The sequence below is a fragment of the Pinus tabuliformis genome, chromosome J (genome assembly GCF_031772625.1).
Source record: "Pinus tabuliformis cultivar Carrire ecotype Pingquan chromosome J, CPIR1, whole genome shotgun sequence".
Classification (NCBI taxonomy): Eukaryota; Viridiplantae; Streptophyta; class Pinopsida; order Pinales; family Pinaceae; genus Pinus; species Pinus tabuliformis.
Window position 1 is genome coordinate 243,728,846 of NC_142295.1, and position 15,143 is coordinate 243,743,988.

Sequence of the window (15,143 nt, forward strand, 5' to 3'; positions counted from 1 at the left end):
TGGTTTAAAATGTTTGGAATAATTATTTTTGGTATATGGAGTCAAGTGTGAACTAGGTATCTATCCTCTATTATTGTAATTATTTTGTATGTAGGTAGAATTAAATTGATTTTCAAATGCTTGAAATGTAGAAAAATATTATTGTGATAAATTGATGAAATATCTTTTCTATTGGCTTAAGACAAATTAGGTCTAGGAAAGCCATAATAGTCTCTTTAATTATTTTGTCAATTGCATATTGGTTGAATTTTATTTAACCAAATTAATTAGAGAAACTATGAGAATTGAACTCATGAACTGTTATAAACTATTGTTAGTTAGGCAATCAAATCAAAATTCATATTGTTTATGAACTTGATGAACTGCTTTATTGGAATTTGATTCACTTATAAATTGTTAAGCTAATAACATGTTTAGAAGATAAGCAATTTATGTGGTGAGAACTTTGTTTTATTTTAACTTGAAGAAAATGTTATGTGATTAATGAAAAGCTTACTTCAGTTCTTGTTTTACAAGAATATGTGCTTGTGATATTTTTTGAGAGATAAATTGAAGGAGAGTGAGATCACATTTTGATGAATTGGAAATTATTGCATGATTTAGAAGCATAAGAGGATTGTATTATATGTGGAATGGAAGAGATTGATGGATTTAGGAATCATGAGCTTAGTTGTATGAGTAGTTAGTAGTCCTGCAAAAGGTTGTAATCTTTTGAGAGGTAGTAATATATATATATATCTATATATATATATATATATATATATATATATATATATATATATGATAGAAATGCCTTTATGATAGTCTAAACCTTATTTAAAATCAACAATATTCTTCATAGTTTGAGAAATGTATGGTCTTTATAGCTTGTTTTTTTGTGTGTATGTATTAATACTAAGGAATAAAACTTGAAACCAAATGAATTAATTAATTATTGAATACAAATCATGAGTGATTTTATAGTTGGAAAACAAGTTGAATTACAGTTATCAAGATAGGTTCAATAATATAGATATCATATTTGCATAATTACGAAAGTTGTTCTTGGTTACAAGTCATTTTCAAACAGATATATTTACGCTGTAAGGCGTTTCCCTCTGAGATCAACTCCCCTCTCTGCCTACCTGTCATCTTATAAACCACAGGATTATATGTTAGACGATTGCAACCATTTCAGCCGTTGATCGGGGTTGCCCAAACGGTTTGGGCGTTTCATCAAATAGTTTCATCCGGGCAGCAGGGTTTGTACCTCAGATCAAACGCTTGCCCTCGCAGATCAACGCTTGCCCTCGCTCTGGATTTGGTTTCAGGCTCGCTGTTCTTGGCGGGGTTTGTACCTCAGATCAAACGCTTGCCCTCGCAGATCAACGCTTGCCCTCGTTCTGGATTTGGTTTCAGGCTCGCTGTTCTTGGAGGGTTCCTTGCTTGGAAGAATGAATATCAAGGCATGGATGGCTTTTGTGCCACTCTGGCTCACATTTTCATATACAGTGGGGGCTTTCAGCTTGTGGAGAGGAGGATTCCTCTTTCAGTGGGGGGTCATTGATTTCTCTGGTGGTTATGTAATCCATGTCTCTTCTGGAATTTCAGGTTTCACTGCAGCTTATTGGGTATGGCATATATTGCTTGCAACCTACTAATTTTTTATACTCTTTACCACAGATTGCATATGCTGATTGGTTTTACTTTGTGGATTGGGGGGTTCAGGTAGGACCTAGATCGACAAAAGACCGGGAAAGATTTCCTCCAAATAATGTATTGCTTATGCTGGCTGGAGCAGGATTTTTGTGGATGGGTTGGTCGGGGTTTAATGGAGGCTAGGATGAGAAATATCCATCTTTGAAAAGCTGAAAGAATTGAATTACAGTATAGAATGCAAAACTTGAAAACAAAGAATTAATATTAGTATTTTTTTTGCCCTTATATAGGTGTTGTCCAAGGATGGGCTGCAATTGCGATGGGAGTGCTATCTGGTAGTATTCCATGGTATACAATGATGGTACTTCACAAAAGGTCAACCCTGTTACAGAAAGTTGACGATACACTGGCTGTATTTCACACACATGCAGTTGCAGGAGTGTTGGGTGGAGCACTCACTGGCCTCTTTGCAGATCCTACTCTCTGTTCACTGTTCCTTGCAGTAACAAATTCAAAGGGGGCATTTTATGGCAGTGGTATGCAATTTATTAAACAGATTGTTGGAGCTAGTTTTATCATAGGATGGAACATTGTTGCCACAACCATTATCATACTATTTATTAAACTATTCATTCCATTAAGAATGCCAGACGAGGAAATTTTGATAGGAGATGATGCAGTTCACGGAGAGGAAGCTTATGCTCTGTGGGTTGATGGAGAAAAGTATGATAATTCAAGGCACGGATGGTATTCTGATAATACACAGCATTTTAACGACGGTGCAGCAACAGGAGTAACTGTACACTTGTGATCCTACTTCTTTAGATTTGGTATGGAATGTTGATGTTAAAGTCATCTTGTAAGCCACCTGTCATCTTGTAAGCCACAGGATTATATGTTAGACGATTGCAACCATTTCAGCCGTTGATCGGGGTTGCCCAAACGGTTTGGGCGTTTCATCGAATAGTTTAATCCGGGCAGCAGGGTTTGTACCTCAGATCAAACGCTTGCCCTCGCAGATCAACGCTTGCCCTCGCTCTGGATTTGGTTTCAGGCTCGCTGTTCTTGGCGGGTTCCTTGCTTGGAAGAATGAATATCAAGGCATGGATGGCTTTTGTGCCACTCTGGCTCACATTTTCACATACAGTGGGGGCTTTCAGCTTGTGGGGAGGAGGATTCCTCTTTCAGTGGGGGGTCATTGATTTCTCTGGTGGTTATGTAATCCATGTCTCTTCTGGAATTTCAGGTTTCACTGCAGCTTATTGGGTATGGCATATATTGCTTGCAACCTACTAATTTTTTATACTCTTTACCACAGATTGCATATGCTGATTGGTTTTACTTTGTGGATTGGGGGGTTCAGGTAGGACCTAGATCGGCAAAAGACCGGGATGGATGGCTTTTGTTTCACTCTGGCTCAGATCAAACACTTGCCCTCGCAGATCAACACTTGCCCTCGCTCTGGATTTGGTTTCAGGCTCGCTGTTCTTGGCGGGTTCCTTGCTTGGAAGAATGAATATCAAGGCATGGATGGCTTTTGTGCCACTCTGGCTCACATTTTCATATACAGTGGGGGCTTTCAGCTTGTGGGGAGGAGGATTCCTCTTTCAGTGGGGGGTCATTGATTTCTCTGGTGGTTATGTAATCCATGTCTCTTCTGGAATTTCAGGTTTCACTGCAGCTTATTGGGTATGGCATATATTGCTTGCAACCTACTAATTTTTTATACTCTTTACCACAGATTGCATATGCTGATTGGTTTTACTTTGTGGATTGGGGGGTTCAGGTAGGACCTAGATCGGCAAAAGACCGGGAAAGATTTCCTCCAAATAATGTATTGCTTATGCTGGCTGGAGCAGGATTTTTGTGGATGGGTTGGTCGGGGTTTAATGGAGGCGGCCCTTATGCTGCCAATGTTGTCTCATCCATGGCAGTCTTGAATACTAACATATGTGCAGCTACCAGCCTTCTTGTATGGACATGTCTGGATGTTATATTCTTCAAGAAACCATCAGTCATTGGAGCTGTTCAGGGCATGATAACAGGACTTGTCTGCATCACCCCGGGTGCTGGTAAGGGCGATTCCATTTCCCTTTTTTTCTACTCTGTAACGGTCGATTTGAGAAGCTTGTTCTATACTTTCTCCTGTGCATTTGGGTTCTCTGTCATTTCACTCCTCTTTACGATTTGAAATAATTACTCAATGACTGCTGACTCCTCTTTAGGATTTGAAATAATTACTCAATGACTGCTGACTCCTTTCTAGGATTTGAAATAATTACTCAATGACTGCTTACTGCAGGCAATGAGCAGTCAGCAATGAGTATATATTTAGATACTCTTTGCTTTTTCTATGTTTAAATTTCTTCCTCCATGGCAATTTGGCAATTTACAGATGCTTTTCTAATGGGTGAAGAATTTACCAAAAAAATTGTTGTTGTCCTATCTTCCTATTTACACAAAAAAATCAAGTTTCCACGGTTTTCAACTACAATAGAGATCAAATACCCCAATTGCATTAGAGTTCAGCTAAGTATCCGAAGATGCTATCATGATACCCTACAGTCAAAACTTTAGATATCATAGTTCCATAGAATGACAAATACCCAACTTAGAATGAGAAATATCCATCTTTACCCAACTTAGAATGAGAAATATCCATCTTTGAAAAGCTGAAAGAATTGAATTACAGTATAGAATGCAAAACTTGAAAACAAAGAATTAATATTAGTATTTTTTTTGCCCTTATATAGGTGTTGTCCAAGGATGGGCTGCAATTGCGATGGGAGTGCTATCTGGTAGTATTCCATGGTATACAATGATGGTACTTCACAAAAGGTCAACCCTGTTACAGAAAGTTGACGATACACTGGCTGTATTTCACACACATGCAGTTGCAGGAGTGTTGGGTGGAGCACTCACTGGCCTCTTTGCAGAGCCTACTCTCTGTTCACTGTTCCTTGCAGTAACAAATTCAAAGGGGGCATTTTATGGCAGTGGTATGCAATTTATTAAACAGATTGTGGGAGCTAGTTTTATCATAGGATGGAACATTGTTGCCACAACCATTATCATACTATTTATTAAACTATTCATTCCATTAAGAATTCCAGACGAGGAAATTTTGATAGGAGATGATGCAGTTCACGGAGAGGAAGCTTATGCTCAATGGGCTGATGGAGAAAAGTATGATAATTCAAGGCATGGATGGTATTCTGATAATACACAGCATTTTAACGACGGTGCAACAACAAGAGTAACTGTACACTTGTGATCCTACTTCTTTAGATTTGGTATGGAATGTTGATGTTAAAGTCATCTTGTAAGCCACCTGTCATCTTGTAAGCCACAGGATTATATGTTAGACGATTGCAACCATTTCAGCCGTTGATCGGGGTTGCCCAAACGGTTTGGGCGTTTCATCGAATAGTTTCATCCGGGCAGCAGGGTTTGTACCTCAGATCAAACGCTTGCCCTCGCAGATCAACACTTGCCCTCGCTCTGGATTTGGTTTCAGGCTCGCTGTTCTTGGCGGGTTCCTTGCTTGGAAGAATGAATATCAAGGCATGGATGGCTTTTGTGCCACTCTGGCTCACATTTTCACATACAGTGGGGGCTTTCAGCTTGTGGGGAGGAGGATTCCTCTTTCAGTGGGGGGTCATTGATTTCTCTGGTGGTTATGTAATCCATGTCTCTTCTGGAATTTCAGGTTTCACTGCAGCTTATTGGGTATGGCATATATTGCTTGCAACCTACTAATTTTTTATACTCTTTACCACAGATTGCATATGCTGATTGGTTTTACTTTGTGGATTGGGGGGTTCAGGTAGGACCTAGATCGGCAAAAGACCGGGATGGATGGCTTTTGTTTCACTCTGGCTCAGATCAAACGCTTGCCCTCGCAGATCAACGCTTGCCCTCGCTCTGGATTTGGTTTCAGGCTCGCTGTTCTTGGCAGGTTCCTTGCTTGGAAGAATGAATATCAAGGCATGGATGGCTTTTGTGCCACTCTGGCTCACATTTTCATATACAGTGGGGGCTTTCAGCTTGTGGGGAGGAGGATTCCTCTTTCAGTGGGGGTTCATTGATTTCTCTGGTGGTTATGTAATCCATGTCTCTTCTGGAATTTCAGGTTGCACTGCAACTTATTGGGTATGGCATATATTGCTTGCAACCTACTAATTTTTTATACTCTTTACCACAGATTGCATATGCTGATTGGTTTTACTTTGTGGATTGGGGGGTTCAGGTAGGACCTAGATCGGCAAAAGACGGGAAAGATTTCCTCCAAATAATGTATTGCTTATGCTGGCTGGAGCAGGATTTTTGTGGATGGGTTGGTCGGGGTTTAATGGAGGCGGCCCTTATGCTGCCAATGTTGTCTTATCCATGGCAGTCTTGAATACTAACATATGTGCAGCTACCAGCCTTCTTGTATGGACATGTCTGGATGTTATATTCTTCAAGAAACCATCAGTCATTGGAGCTGTTCAGGGCATGATAACAGGACTTGTCTGCATCACCCCGGGTGCTGGTAAGGGCGATTCCATTTCCCTTTTTTTCTACTCTGTAACGGTCAATTTGAGAAGCTTGTTCTATACTTTCTCCTGTGCATTTGGGTTCTCTGTCATTTCACTCCTCTTTACGATTTGAAATAATTACTCAATGACTGCTGACTCCTCTTTAGGATTTGAAATAATTACTCAATGACTGCTGACTCCTTTCTAGGATTTGAAATAATTACTCAATGACTGCTTACTGCAGGCAATGAGCAGTCAGCAATGAGTATATATCTAGATACTCTTTGCTTTTTCTATGTTTAAATTTCTTCCTCCATGGCAATTTGGCAATTTACAGATGCTTTTCTAATGGGTGAAGAATTTACCGAAAAAATTGTTGTTGTCCTGTCTTCCTATTTACACAAAAAAATCAAGTTTCCACGGTTTTCAACTACAATAGAGATCAAATACCCCAATTGCATTAGAGTTCAGCTAAGTATCCGAAGATGCTATCATGATACCCTACAGTCAAAACTTTAGATATCATAGTTCCATAGAATGACAAATACCCAACTTAGAATGAGAAATATCCATCTTTACCCAACTTAGAATGAGAAATATCCATCTTTGAAAAGCTGAAAGAATTGAATTACAGTATAGAATGCAAAACTTGAAAACAAAGAATTAATATTAGTATTTTTTTTGCCCTTATATAGGTGTTGTCCAAGGATGGGCTGCAATTGCGATGGGAGTGCTATCTGGTAGTATTCCATGGTATACAATGACGGTACTTCACAAAAGGTCAACCCTGTTACAGAAAGTTGACGATACACTGGCTGTATTTCACACACATGCAGTTGCAGGAGTGTTGGGTGGAGCACTCACTGGCCTCTTTGCAGAGCCTACTCTCTGTTCACTGTTCCTTGCAGTAACAAATTCAAAGGGGGCATTTTATGGCAGTGGTATGCAATTTATTAAACAGATTGTGGGAGCTAGTTTTATCATAGGATGGAACATTGTTGCCACAACCATTATCATACTATTTATTAAACTATTCATTCCATTAAGAATGCCAGACGAGGAAATTTTGATAGGAGATGATGCAGTTCACGGAGAGGAAGCTTATGCTCTGTGGGCTGATGGAGAAAAGTATGATAATTCAAGGCACGGATGGTATTCTGATAATACACAGCATTTTAACGACGGTGCAGCAACAGGAGTAACTGTACACTTGTGATCCTACTTCTTTAGATTTGGTATGGAATGTTGATGTTAAAGTCATCTTGTAAGCCACCTGTCATCTTGTAAGCCACAGGATTTAATGTTAGACGATTTCAACCATTTCAGCCGTTGATCGGGGTTGCCCAAACGGTTTGGGCGTTTCATCGAATAGTTTAATCCGGGCAGCAGGGTTTGTACCTCAGATCAAACGCTTGCCCTCGCTCTGGATTTGGTTTCAGGCTCGCTGTTCTTGGCGGGTTCCTTGCTTGGAAGAATGAATATCAAGGCATGGATGGCTTTTGTGCCACTCTGGCTCACATTTTCACATACAGTGGGGGCTTTCAGCTTGTGGGGAGGAGGATTCCTCTTTCAGTGGGGGGTCATTGATTTCTCTGGTGGTTATGTAATCCATGTCTCTTCTGGAATTTCAGGTTTCACTGCAGCTTATTGGGTATGGCATATATTGCTTGCAACCTACTAATTTTTTATACTCTTTACCAAAGATTGCATATGCTGATTGGTTTTACTTTGTGGATTGGGGGGTTCAGGTAGGACCTAGATCGGCAAAAGACCGGGATGGATGGCTTTTGTTTCACTCTGGCTCAGATCAAACGCTTGCCCTCGCAGATCAACGCTTGCCCTCGCTCTGGATTTGGTTTCAGGCTCGCTGTTCTTGGCGGGTTCCTTGCTTGGAAGAATGAATATCAAGGCATGGATGGCTTTTGTGCCACTCTGGCTCACATTTTCATATACAGTGGGGGCTTTCAGCTTGTGGGGAGGAGGATTCCTCTTTCAGTGGGGGGTCATTGATTTCTCTGGTGGTTATGTAATCCATGTCTCTTCTGGAATTTCAGGTTTCACTGCAACTTATTGGGTATGGCATATATTGCTTGCAACCTACTAATTTTTTATACTCTTTACCACAGATTGCATATGCTGATTGGTTTTACTTTGTGGATTGGGGGGTTCAGGTAGGACCTAGATCGACAAAAGACCGGGAAAGATTTCCTCCAAATAATGTATTGCTTATGCTGGCTGGAGCAGGATTTTTGTGGATGGGTTGGTTGGGGTTTAATGGAGGCGACCCTTATGCTGCCAATGTTGTCTCATCCATGGCAGTCTTGAATACTAACATATGTCCAGCTACCAGCCTTCTTGTATGGACATGTCTGGATGTTATATTCTTCAAGAAACCATCAGTCATTGGAGCTGTTCAGGGCATGATAACAGGACTTGTCTGCATCACCCCGGGTGCTGGTAAGGGAGATTCCATTTCCCTTTTTTTCTACTCTGTAACGGTTGATTTGAGAAGCTTGTTCTATACTTTCTCATGTGCATTTGGGTTCTCTGTCATTTCACTCCTCTTTACGATTTGAAATAATTACTCAATGACTGCTGACTCCTCTTTAGGATTTGAAATAATTACTCAATGACTGCTGACTCCTTTCTAGGATTTGAAATAATTACTCAATGACTGCTTACTGCAGGCAATGAGTAGTCAGCAATGAGTATATATTTAGATACTCTTTGCTTTTTCTATGTTTAAATTTCTTCCTCCATGGCAATTTGGCAATTTACAGATGCTTTTCTAATGGGTGAAGAATTTACCGAAAAAATTGTTGTTGTCCTGTCTTCCTATTTACACAAAAAAATCAAGTTTCCACGGTTTTCAACTACAATAGAGATCAAATACCCCAATTGCATTAGAGTTCAGCTAAGTATCCGAAGATGCTATCATGATACCCTACAGTCAAAACTTTAGATATCATAGTTCCATAGAATGACAAATACCCAACTTAGAATGAGAAATATCCATCTTTACCCAACTTAGAATGAGAAATATCCATCTTTGAAAAGCTGAAAGAATTGAATTACAGTATAGAATGCAAAACTTGAAAACAAAGAATTAATATTAGTATTTTTTTTGCCCTTATATAGGTGTTGTCCAAGGATGGGCTGCAATTGCGATGGGAGTGCTATCTGGTAGTATTCCATGGTATACAATGATGGTACTTCACAAAAGGTCAACCCTGTTACAGAAAGTTGACGATACACTGGTTGTATTTCACACACATGCAGTTGCAGGAGTGTTGGGTGGAGCACTCACTGGCCTCTTTGCAGAGCCTACTCTCTGTTCACTGTTCCTTGCAGTAACAAATTCAAAGGGGGCATTTTATGGCAGTGGTATGCAATTTATTAAACAGATTGTGGGAGCTAGTTTTATCATAGGATGGAACATTGTTGCCACAACCATTATCATACTATTTATTAAACTATTCATTCCATTAAGAATGCCAGACGAGGAAATTTTGATAGGAGATGATGCAGTTCACGGAGAGGAAGCTTATGCTCTGTGGGCTGATGGAGAAAAGTATGATAATTCAAGGCACGGATGGTATTCTGATAATACACAGCATTTTAACGACGGTGCAGCAACAGGAGTAACTGTACACTTGTGATCCTACTTCTTTAGATTTGGTATGGAATGTTGATGTTAAAGTCACAGAGTGTAATCTATTTGAGGGAAAGCAGGGGATATGTCCTGTAACGATTAAAGTTATTTGTTTTATACATAAATGATTTAAGGTTCTATTCTGTGTAATAATATTTGTTAGCCTTGCTTGGCCCTTGAATTATGAAAAATGATAAAAAAAGATGAATAAAAATAGGAATTTGGAATGCACTCACGTATTGGAGGCAGTTTCTTAAAAAAAATTGAAGTAATTTATATTATGATTAATTTTATATGACTCATCTCAAATGGTTCTGTTTACATTGTTTAATTATATTTAAATTAAATTTAAAAGATTTGTGATATTATTATTTTTTTAACGTTTTTATTTAATAAAATTATAATTATTTTTTAAAAAATAATGTTCAAATATAAAAATGGTTTAATATATATATATATATATATATATATATATATATATATATATATATATATATATATATATATATATATATATATATATATATATATATATATATATATATATATATATATATATATATATATATATATTAATACATATTATCAATTATCATGATAATACTCGATTGTAAAACTTGAAAGAAGAAAAATAAAAATAAAAAAATGCTAAACACTCTAAAAAGTTAAATGCGCTGAAATTTGAGATATTTTATTCTGTTCAAAGCTTTAGAATTGTGCTAAATTTTTAATTCCTTTTAGTCTAATATCTTTGAGAATTTTCACTCACAAAAGCCAATTTGGTTCAGTCGCTCTAACCTGATTTGATATTATCCATTGTGGTTCTCCGCCTTCGCTTCAGCTGTAATTACGCCGTAAGGCGTTTACCTCTGAGATCAATTCCTCTCTCTGCCTACCTGTCATCTTGTAAGCCACAGGATTATATGTTAGACGATTGCAACCATTTCAGCCGTTGATCGGGGTTGCCCAAACGGTTTGGGCGTTTCATCGAATAGTTTCATCCGGGCAGCAGGGTTTGTACCTCAGATCAAACGCTTGCCCTCGCAGATCAACGCTTGCCCTCGCTCTGGATTTGGTTTCAGGCTCGCTGTTCTCGGCGGTCTTCGTATTTTTCCTCTGCGTATTTACTCCACTGGAAGATTCGTTAGCTGCATCGGGGGAGACAAGCATTGCTGCTGAGCTGGGGAAGGGACAGAGATGGAGATCCCCAGGACAGATAACGCTTTGACAGAGTGGTTGAATCAGGGGAGGCAGGCCTGCCCCTTGAAATCCGTCGATTACTATCCTTGCGCGAAGAAAACTTCTGAACACTCCAACCAGGTTAAGATGGCAGAACTGTAAGTCACTACATTGTTTGATTATATTTAATTTATTATATATAATCAAACAATGGGTTTTTTTGCTGCTTCAAATCTCGCTGAGCAGCCGCTGTGTAACGTAACCTGTTCTTACAGTCATGAGCTTGACCAGCAATGCCCTTAGCATGGTAGATGCTCTGGATACATACGGACAGAATATGGTCCTATGGAGGCCTCCAAAAACAGAGAGATCATCCAATTCCTCTAGTACTGCAGATTATTACCATCATTATAATCAAATTTGGGATGTATTAGAGGTTGATAAATTGGTTCCCGATGTGACTGTGTCCAAGGATGAATCCTCTATGAGTATTCAACAGGCGGTGAACAGTGCACCGGATAAATCTGAGCGGAGATTCGTGATACATATAAAGGCTGGGGTGTATAAGGAGATTGTTAGGGTTCCTCCCAGTAAAACTAATCTTATGTTTGTGGGTGATGGCATGGGGAAGACTGTGATCACGGGGTCTATGCGTGTGCCATCCCTGCCTGGTGTTCCAAGTACATATGGCTCTGCAACTGTTGGTAATGCTCATCATTGTTCCTCTTCCTCTTCATATTAAGTTGGAATTTATTTCTTTGCCTGAGTTTGGTTTTGTTATTGTGTTTGATCATGGTGTGGTTCCTGGCAGATTTGAGATGCCTTGAATTGAAATTGGAAAATCTGCTCTTCCAACATGTTTTGATCATTACACATGGTTCTTGCGGACCACATCCCTCTGTGATTTTTCGGGTCAACCTTAGTCCATATTCTCTCCTCTCTCACCTTTTGTCACTAATTCACCCCAAGAGACATTAAAAGAGCTGTTAGGATCTTGAGCACCAGCAAAAAAGTAGATGAGTAAGGTCTGCAAGTTGAATTTGCATTGGCTTTCCCTCTTCATGGTCTCAAAATATCATCCACCCCATCTTCCAATTGAAGGATATTTCTGATAGAAATAATTACAGGAATATTATGATTGGGCGTGCCTTTGTCGAACTCTATGTTATGGGCGTGAACGTGTGGCTTTCTCAACATATAGAGAGGAACAAATTCAAAGCTATGGGGCAACGAAGTCTTAGAAGAGATTATGAAACTAGTGACCACATTTTTAGCCTGTGTGCTATTATCAAGGAAGCTGACGTCCCTCATCTAAAGTCCTGTTGCTTTGTGGATTTTCAGAAGGCTTTTGGACTCTGTTCCAAGGGAATTATCGTTCTGGAGACTACGTGAAATTGGCATCTTTGAGTGTCTCATAGTTGCTTTCATGAAATTCCATGGGATATACATTAATGGGTTAGAGCATAACCGAGCGAGTACTTCCACAAGGGAGATGTTTACGTTTTACACCATGTTTTGTTTACCTTATTCTTATTTGCATAGGATTTGATCCTTTTAGCCTCCTCCCCTAGGGACATTCAGAGATAGCTTGATGCCCCTGCCAATGTGATGGTCATAGAATGATGGTGGTGAACCTTAGTGAAACTGAGGTTGTGATTTAAATATCCAAGAGCACCCTAACAAACTTCCACTTCTTCTTCAAAGGAAGCGAGGTGGAGATTACCATTGCTTATACATCTATGGGATCTAATCCATAGCCCTTAGGTTTAGCTTAAGGCATGTCTTTCAACCCAAACTTAGAAAGGGTTATAGGTCTCTCTCCATGCTTGACCGACAATACTTCCATATGCATTTTCAGGACATCTCTTCTGAGATGCATTTTTTGACACAATTAACAGACCTATAGTACTATATGGTGTTGAAATCTTGGGGCCTACCTCGTTACCACCTGACTGCGCGCAGGCTGAGACAGTCCAATTCCTCATGCTACAGTGTATGATTTAGCATAAACAAACAGTTCCATAACCCATTGTACAAACAGTTTGGCATTCATCCCTTTTTCCTTGAGAGCATTTTTGGACTTGTCTTCTTTCTTCATGGGAAACTCCTATCTGGCCCTTTGCCTTTTTAGATTGCCTCCACAGGCCCCTTTGTCTAGCGAATGTGCTGTTTTTTTAAAGGCGTCTTCAGTTCTTCAAAGAGTGCCTCCCTCCTTTTAGCTATTCTCTAGATGCCCTAGTGACATCCTAGCCCCTGAATGGAGATAAACATGGATATCAAAGAGGACGTCTATCTACAGTAAATTCAGGTCACTTGGATTGAATCCCACAACGGTTTCACAATCAAATGACCTTCTACTATGATCACTTATTGTACAAGTATGATCTAGGAAGCAATTCTCTTTGATACATTTGCAGATTTTTATGGGTCTTCTTGCAGAACCCAAAGGGCTTTAAACGCTTGTTCAATTCTGTGGCCAAGGAATCCACTACCATTGCTTCCAATTCCTTCTGCATGGACATAAAGTGTGCCCTTTCTGCCATGTTGCTAAGAACTACTGGATAAAAATGCCAAACCACAACACTGAGGGCCTGCATGCTGGTTAAACTTAAAAGCCTGAGGAAAGGTAGAGATTTGGCTGACAAGACTTCTTTGGAGACAATCAATTGTGAAAATGACCATCCAATTAATGAGAGAGAAATTTTCTACTTGAGTTCAACCCAGATTAATTCCCTTGCAAAGGAATGCTGATCTAGAAAGCATCAACAAAATACAAATGAGAGGAGAAGGAAACAATCAAAATCCAGCAGTGCTTGGAATGCAATCCGTCATTTGCAAGGGAAGCAATAATGCTTTTCTTCAGATTGTAGGTTGCTGAAAAGAAGAGAGCAATAACATTTATTTTTGCAGATTCTGCACTTCTTTCATCCTATTAAAGCAGCAAAAAAATTAATTATCGTTTTACATTTTAAGAATAAGATATTTGGAACCCTTTCATATGATAGGTGTAATGTCTTTCAACATGCATTGGGGTTTGTAAGTTTGAGAAATTTCAATGGGCATATGCTAAAATCGGATCCTCTGTTTATTCTGATAACTAGATAAATATGTGTATGCTATTTCTAAACAAAGACGGAATTTAATACTTACAATTACCATCGTTCTTTGGTTTTGAACTCTTATCAAAGGAAAATTCAATCAATCCATATTCCTCGATCCCACTAAATCTTGTTTTAGATGTTGAGGATTGCTAATTTATTTGTTTTCACAATTGCAGCTGTAAATGCTGATGGCTTCTTAGCACGGGATATAACATTCGAAAATGCAGCAGGGCCAGGTAGTCAACAAGCGGTAGCCCTAAGAGTAGATAGTAATCACTCTGCCTTCTACAACTGTGCCTTTCTTGGCCACCAGGATACATTGTACACTCATATTCTTCGTCAGTTCTATAGAAACTGCAGAATAGAAGGCACTGTTGACTTCATATTTGGAGACTCGGCAGCCATCTTTGAAAACTGTCTCATTCTGCTGCGTCCTCGTCAAATAAACTTAGACAAAGGATCATCAGATCCTGTCACTGCGCAGGATCGAACAGATCCAGCCGAGCCCACAGGATTTGTTTTCCATAACTGCACTATCAATGGAACTGAAGAATATATGAGGGCTTACTATGCCAACCCAAAAATTTACAAAGGCTATTTGGGTCGGCCATGGAAGATGTACTCCAGAGCAATCTGCATAGATTCATATTTGGGAGAGGCCATTAGCCCTGAGGGATGGATGCCGTGGGTAGAGGACTTTGCTCAAACTATTATTAACACCAGAAATAAAAAGACAACCACAATGAAGAATAATTTAAACATCGTTGGAACTAATAGATTCTAGAACAATATAAGTTTGGATAATACTTTGATCATTTGAAGAATAAGGTACTTAATTTTTAACAGCATGTTATTCTCGACAACGTCATGGCTTATTCTGTGTGACAATTTGCATACACTCTCTTTGATTTTTCCAAGGAGTGATGTTATTCAAAATATATCTCCCTGTGGGTGTCCTTATGCTGCACACAAGCAATGATGCATTTACTTTTTTCAACTTTATGTATGTTTATCATTTCCATCCATATGATTGTCTTCCCATGATTTCTAAGA

At 39.2% G+C, this 15,143-nt stretch overlaps 5 protein-coding genes and 2 pseudogenes across 5 annotated transcripts; all 7 read left to right on the plus strand.

The window, feature by feature from the left end:
- Nucleotides 1–1,097: 1,097 nt before the first annotated feature.
- LOC149226667 (ammonium transporter 3 member 1-like) lies at nt 1,098–2,042 on the plus strand. Its single transcript, XM_089377550.1, has 2 exons — nt 1,098–1,610; nt 1,708–2,042. The coding sequence occupies exons 1-2, from the start codon at nt 1,434–1,436 to the stop codon at nt 1,819–1,821; spliced, it is 291 nt and encodes a 96-aa protein (XP_089233676.1). The 5' UTR covers nt 1,098–1,433; the 3' UTR covers nt 1,822–2,042.
- Nucleotides 1,958–2,449, plus strand: LOC149226668 (ammonium transporter 3 member 1 pseudogene; annotated as a pseudogene).
- A 323-nt stretch (nt 2,450–2,772) lies between these two features.
- LOC149226669 (ammonium transporter 3 member 1-like) lies at nt 2,773–4,930 on the plus strand. Its single transcript, XM_089377546.1, has 4 exons — nt 2,773–2,904; nt 3,002–3,327; nt 3,425–3,710; nt 4,392–4,930. Exons 2-4 carry the CDS (start codon nt 3,034–3,036, stop codon nt 4,910–4,912), a joined length of 1,101 nt encoding a protein of 366 aa, XP_089233672.1. The 5' UTR covers nt 2,773–2,904; nt 3,002–3,033; the 3' UTR covers nt 4,913–4,930.
- A 260-nt stretch (nt 4,931–5,190) lies between these two features.
- LOC149226670 (ammonium transporter 3 member 1-like) lies at nt 5,191–5,884 on the plus strand. Its single transcript, XM_089377549.1, has 2 exons — nt 5,191–5,367; nt 5,465–5,884. The coding sequence occupies exons 1-2, from the start codon at nt 5,191–5,193 to the stop codon at nt 5,615–5,617; spliced, it is 330 nt and encodes a 109-aa protein (XP_089233675.1). The 3' UTR covers nt 5,618–5,884.
- Nucleotides 5,885–5,928: 44 nt separating this feature from the next.
- LOC149226671 (ammonium transporter 3 member 1-like) lies at nt 5,929–7,518 on the plus strand. The gene is made up of 2 exons (XM_089377548.1): nt 5,929–6,172; nt 6,854–7,518. The coding sequence occupies exons 1-2, from the start codon at nt 5,944–5,946 to the stop codon at nt 7,372–7,374; spliced, it is 750 nt and encodes a 249-aa protein (XP_089233674.1). The 5' UTR covers nt 5,929–5,943; the 3' UTR covers nt 7,375–7,518.
- A 157-nt stretch (nt 7,519–7,675) lies between these two features.
- On the plus strand, nt 7,676–9,948 carry LOC149226672 (ammonium transporter 3 member 1-like). Its single transcript, XM_089377547.1, has 4 exons — nt 7,676–7,809; nt 7,907–8,232; nt 8,330–8,615; nt 9,297–9,948. The coding sequence occupies exons 2-4, from the start codon at nt 7,939–7,941 to the stop codon at nt 9,815–9,817; spliced, it is 1,101 nt and encodes a 366-aa protein (XP_089233673.1). The 5' UTR covers nt 7,676–7,809; nt 7,907–7,938; the 3' UTR covers nt 9,818–9,948.
- Nucleotides 9,949–10,711: 763 nt separating this feature from the next.
- Nucleotides 10,712–14,874, plus strand: LOC149226673 (putative pectinesterase/pectinesterase inhibitor 51 pseudogene; annotated as a pseudogene).
- Nucleotides 14,875–15,143: the final 269 nt, after the last annotated feature.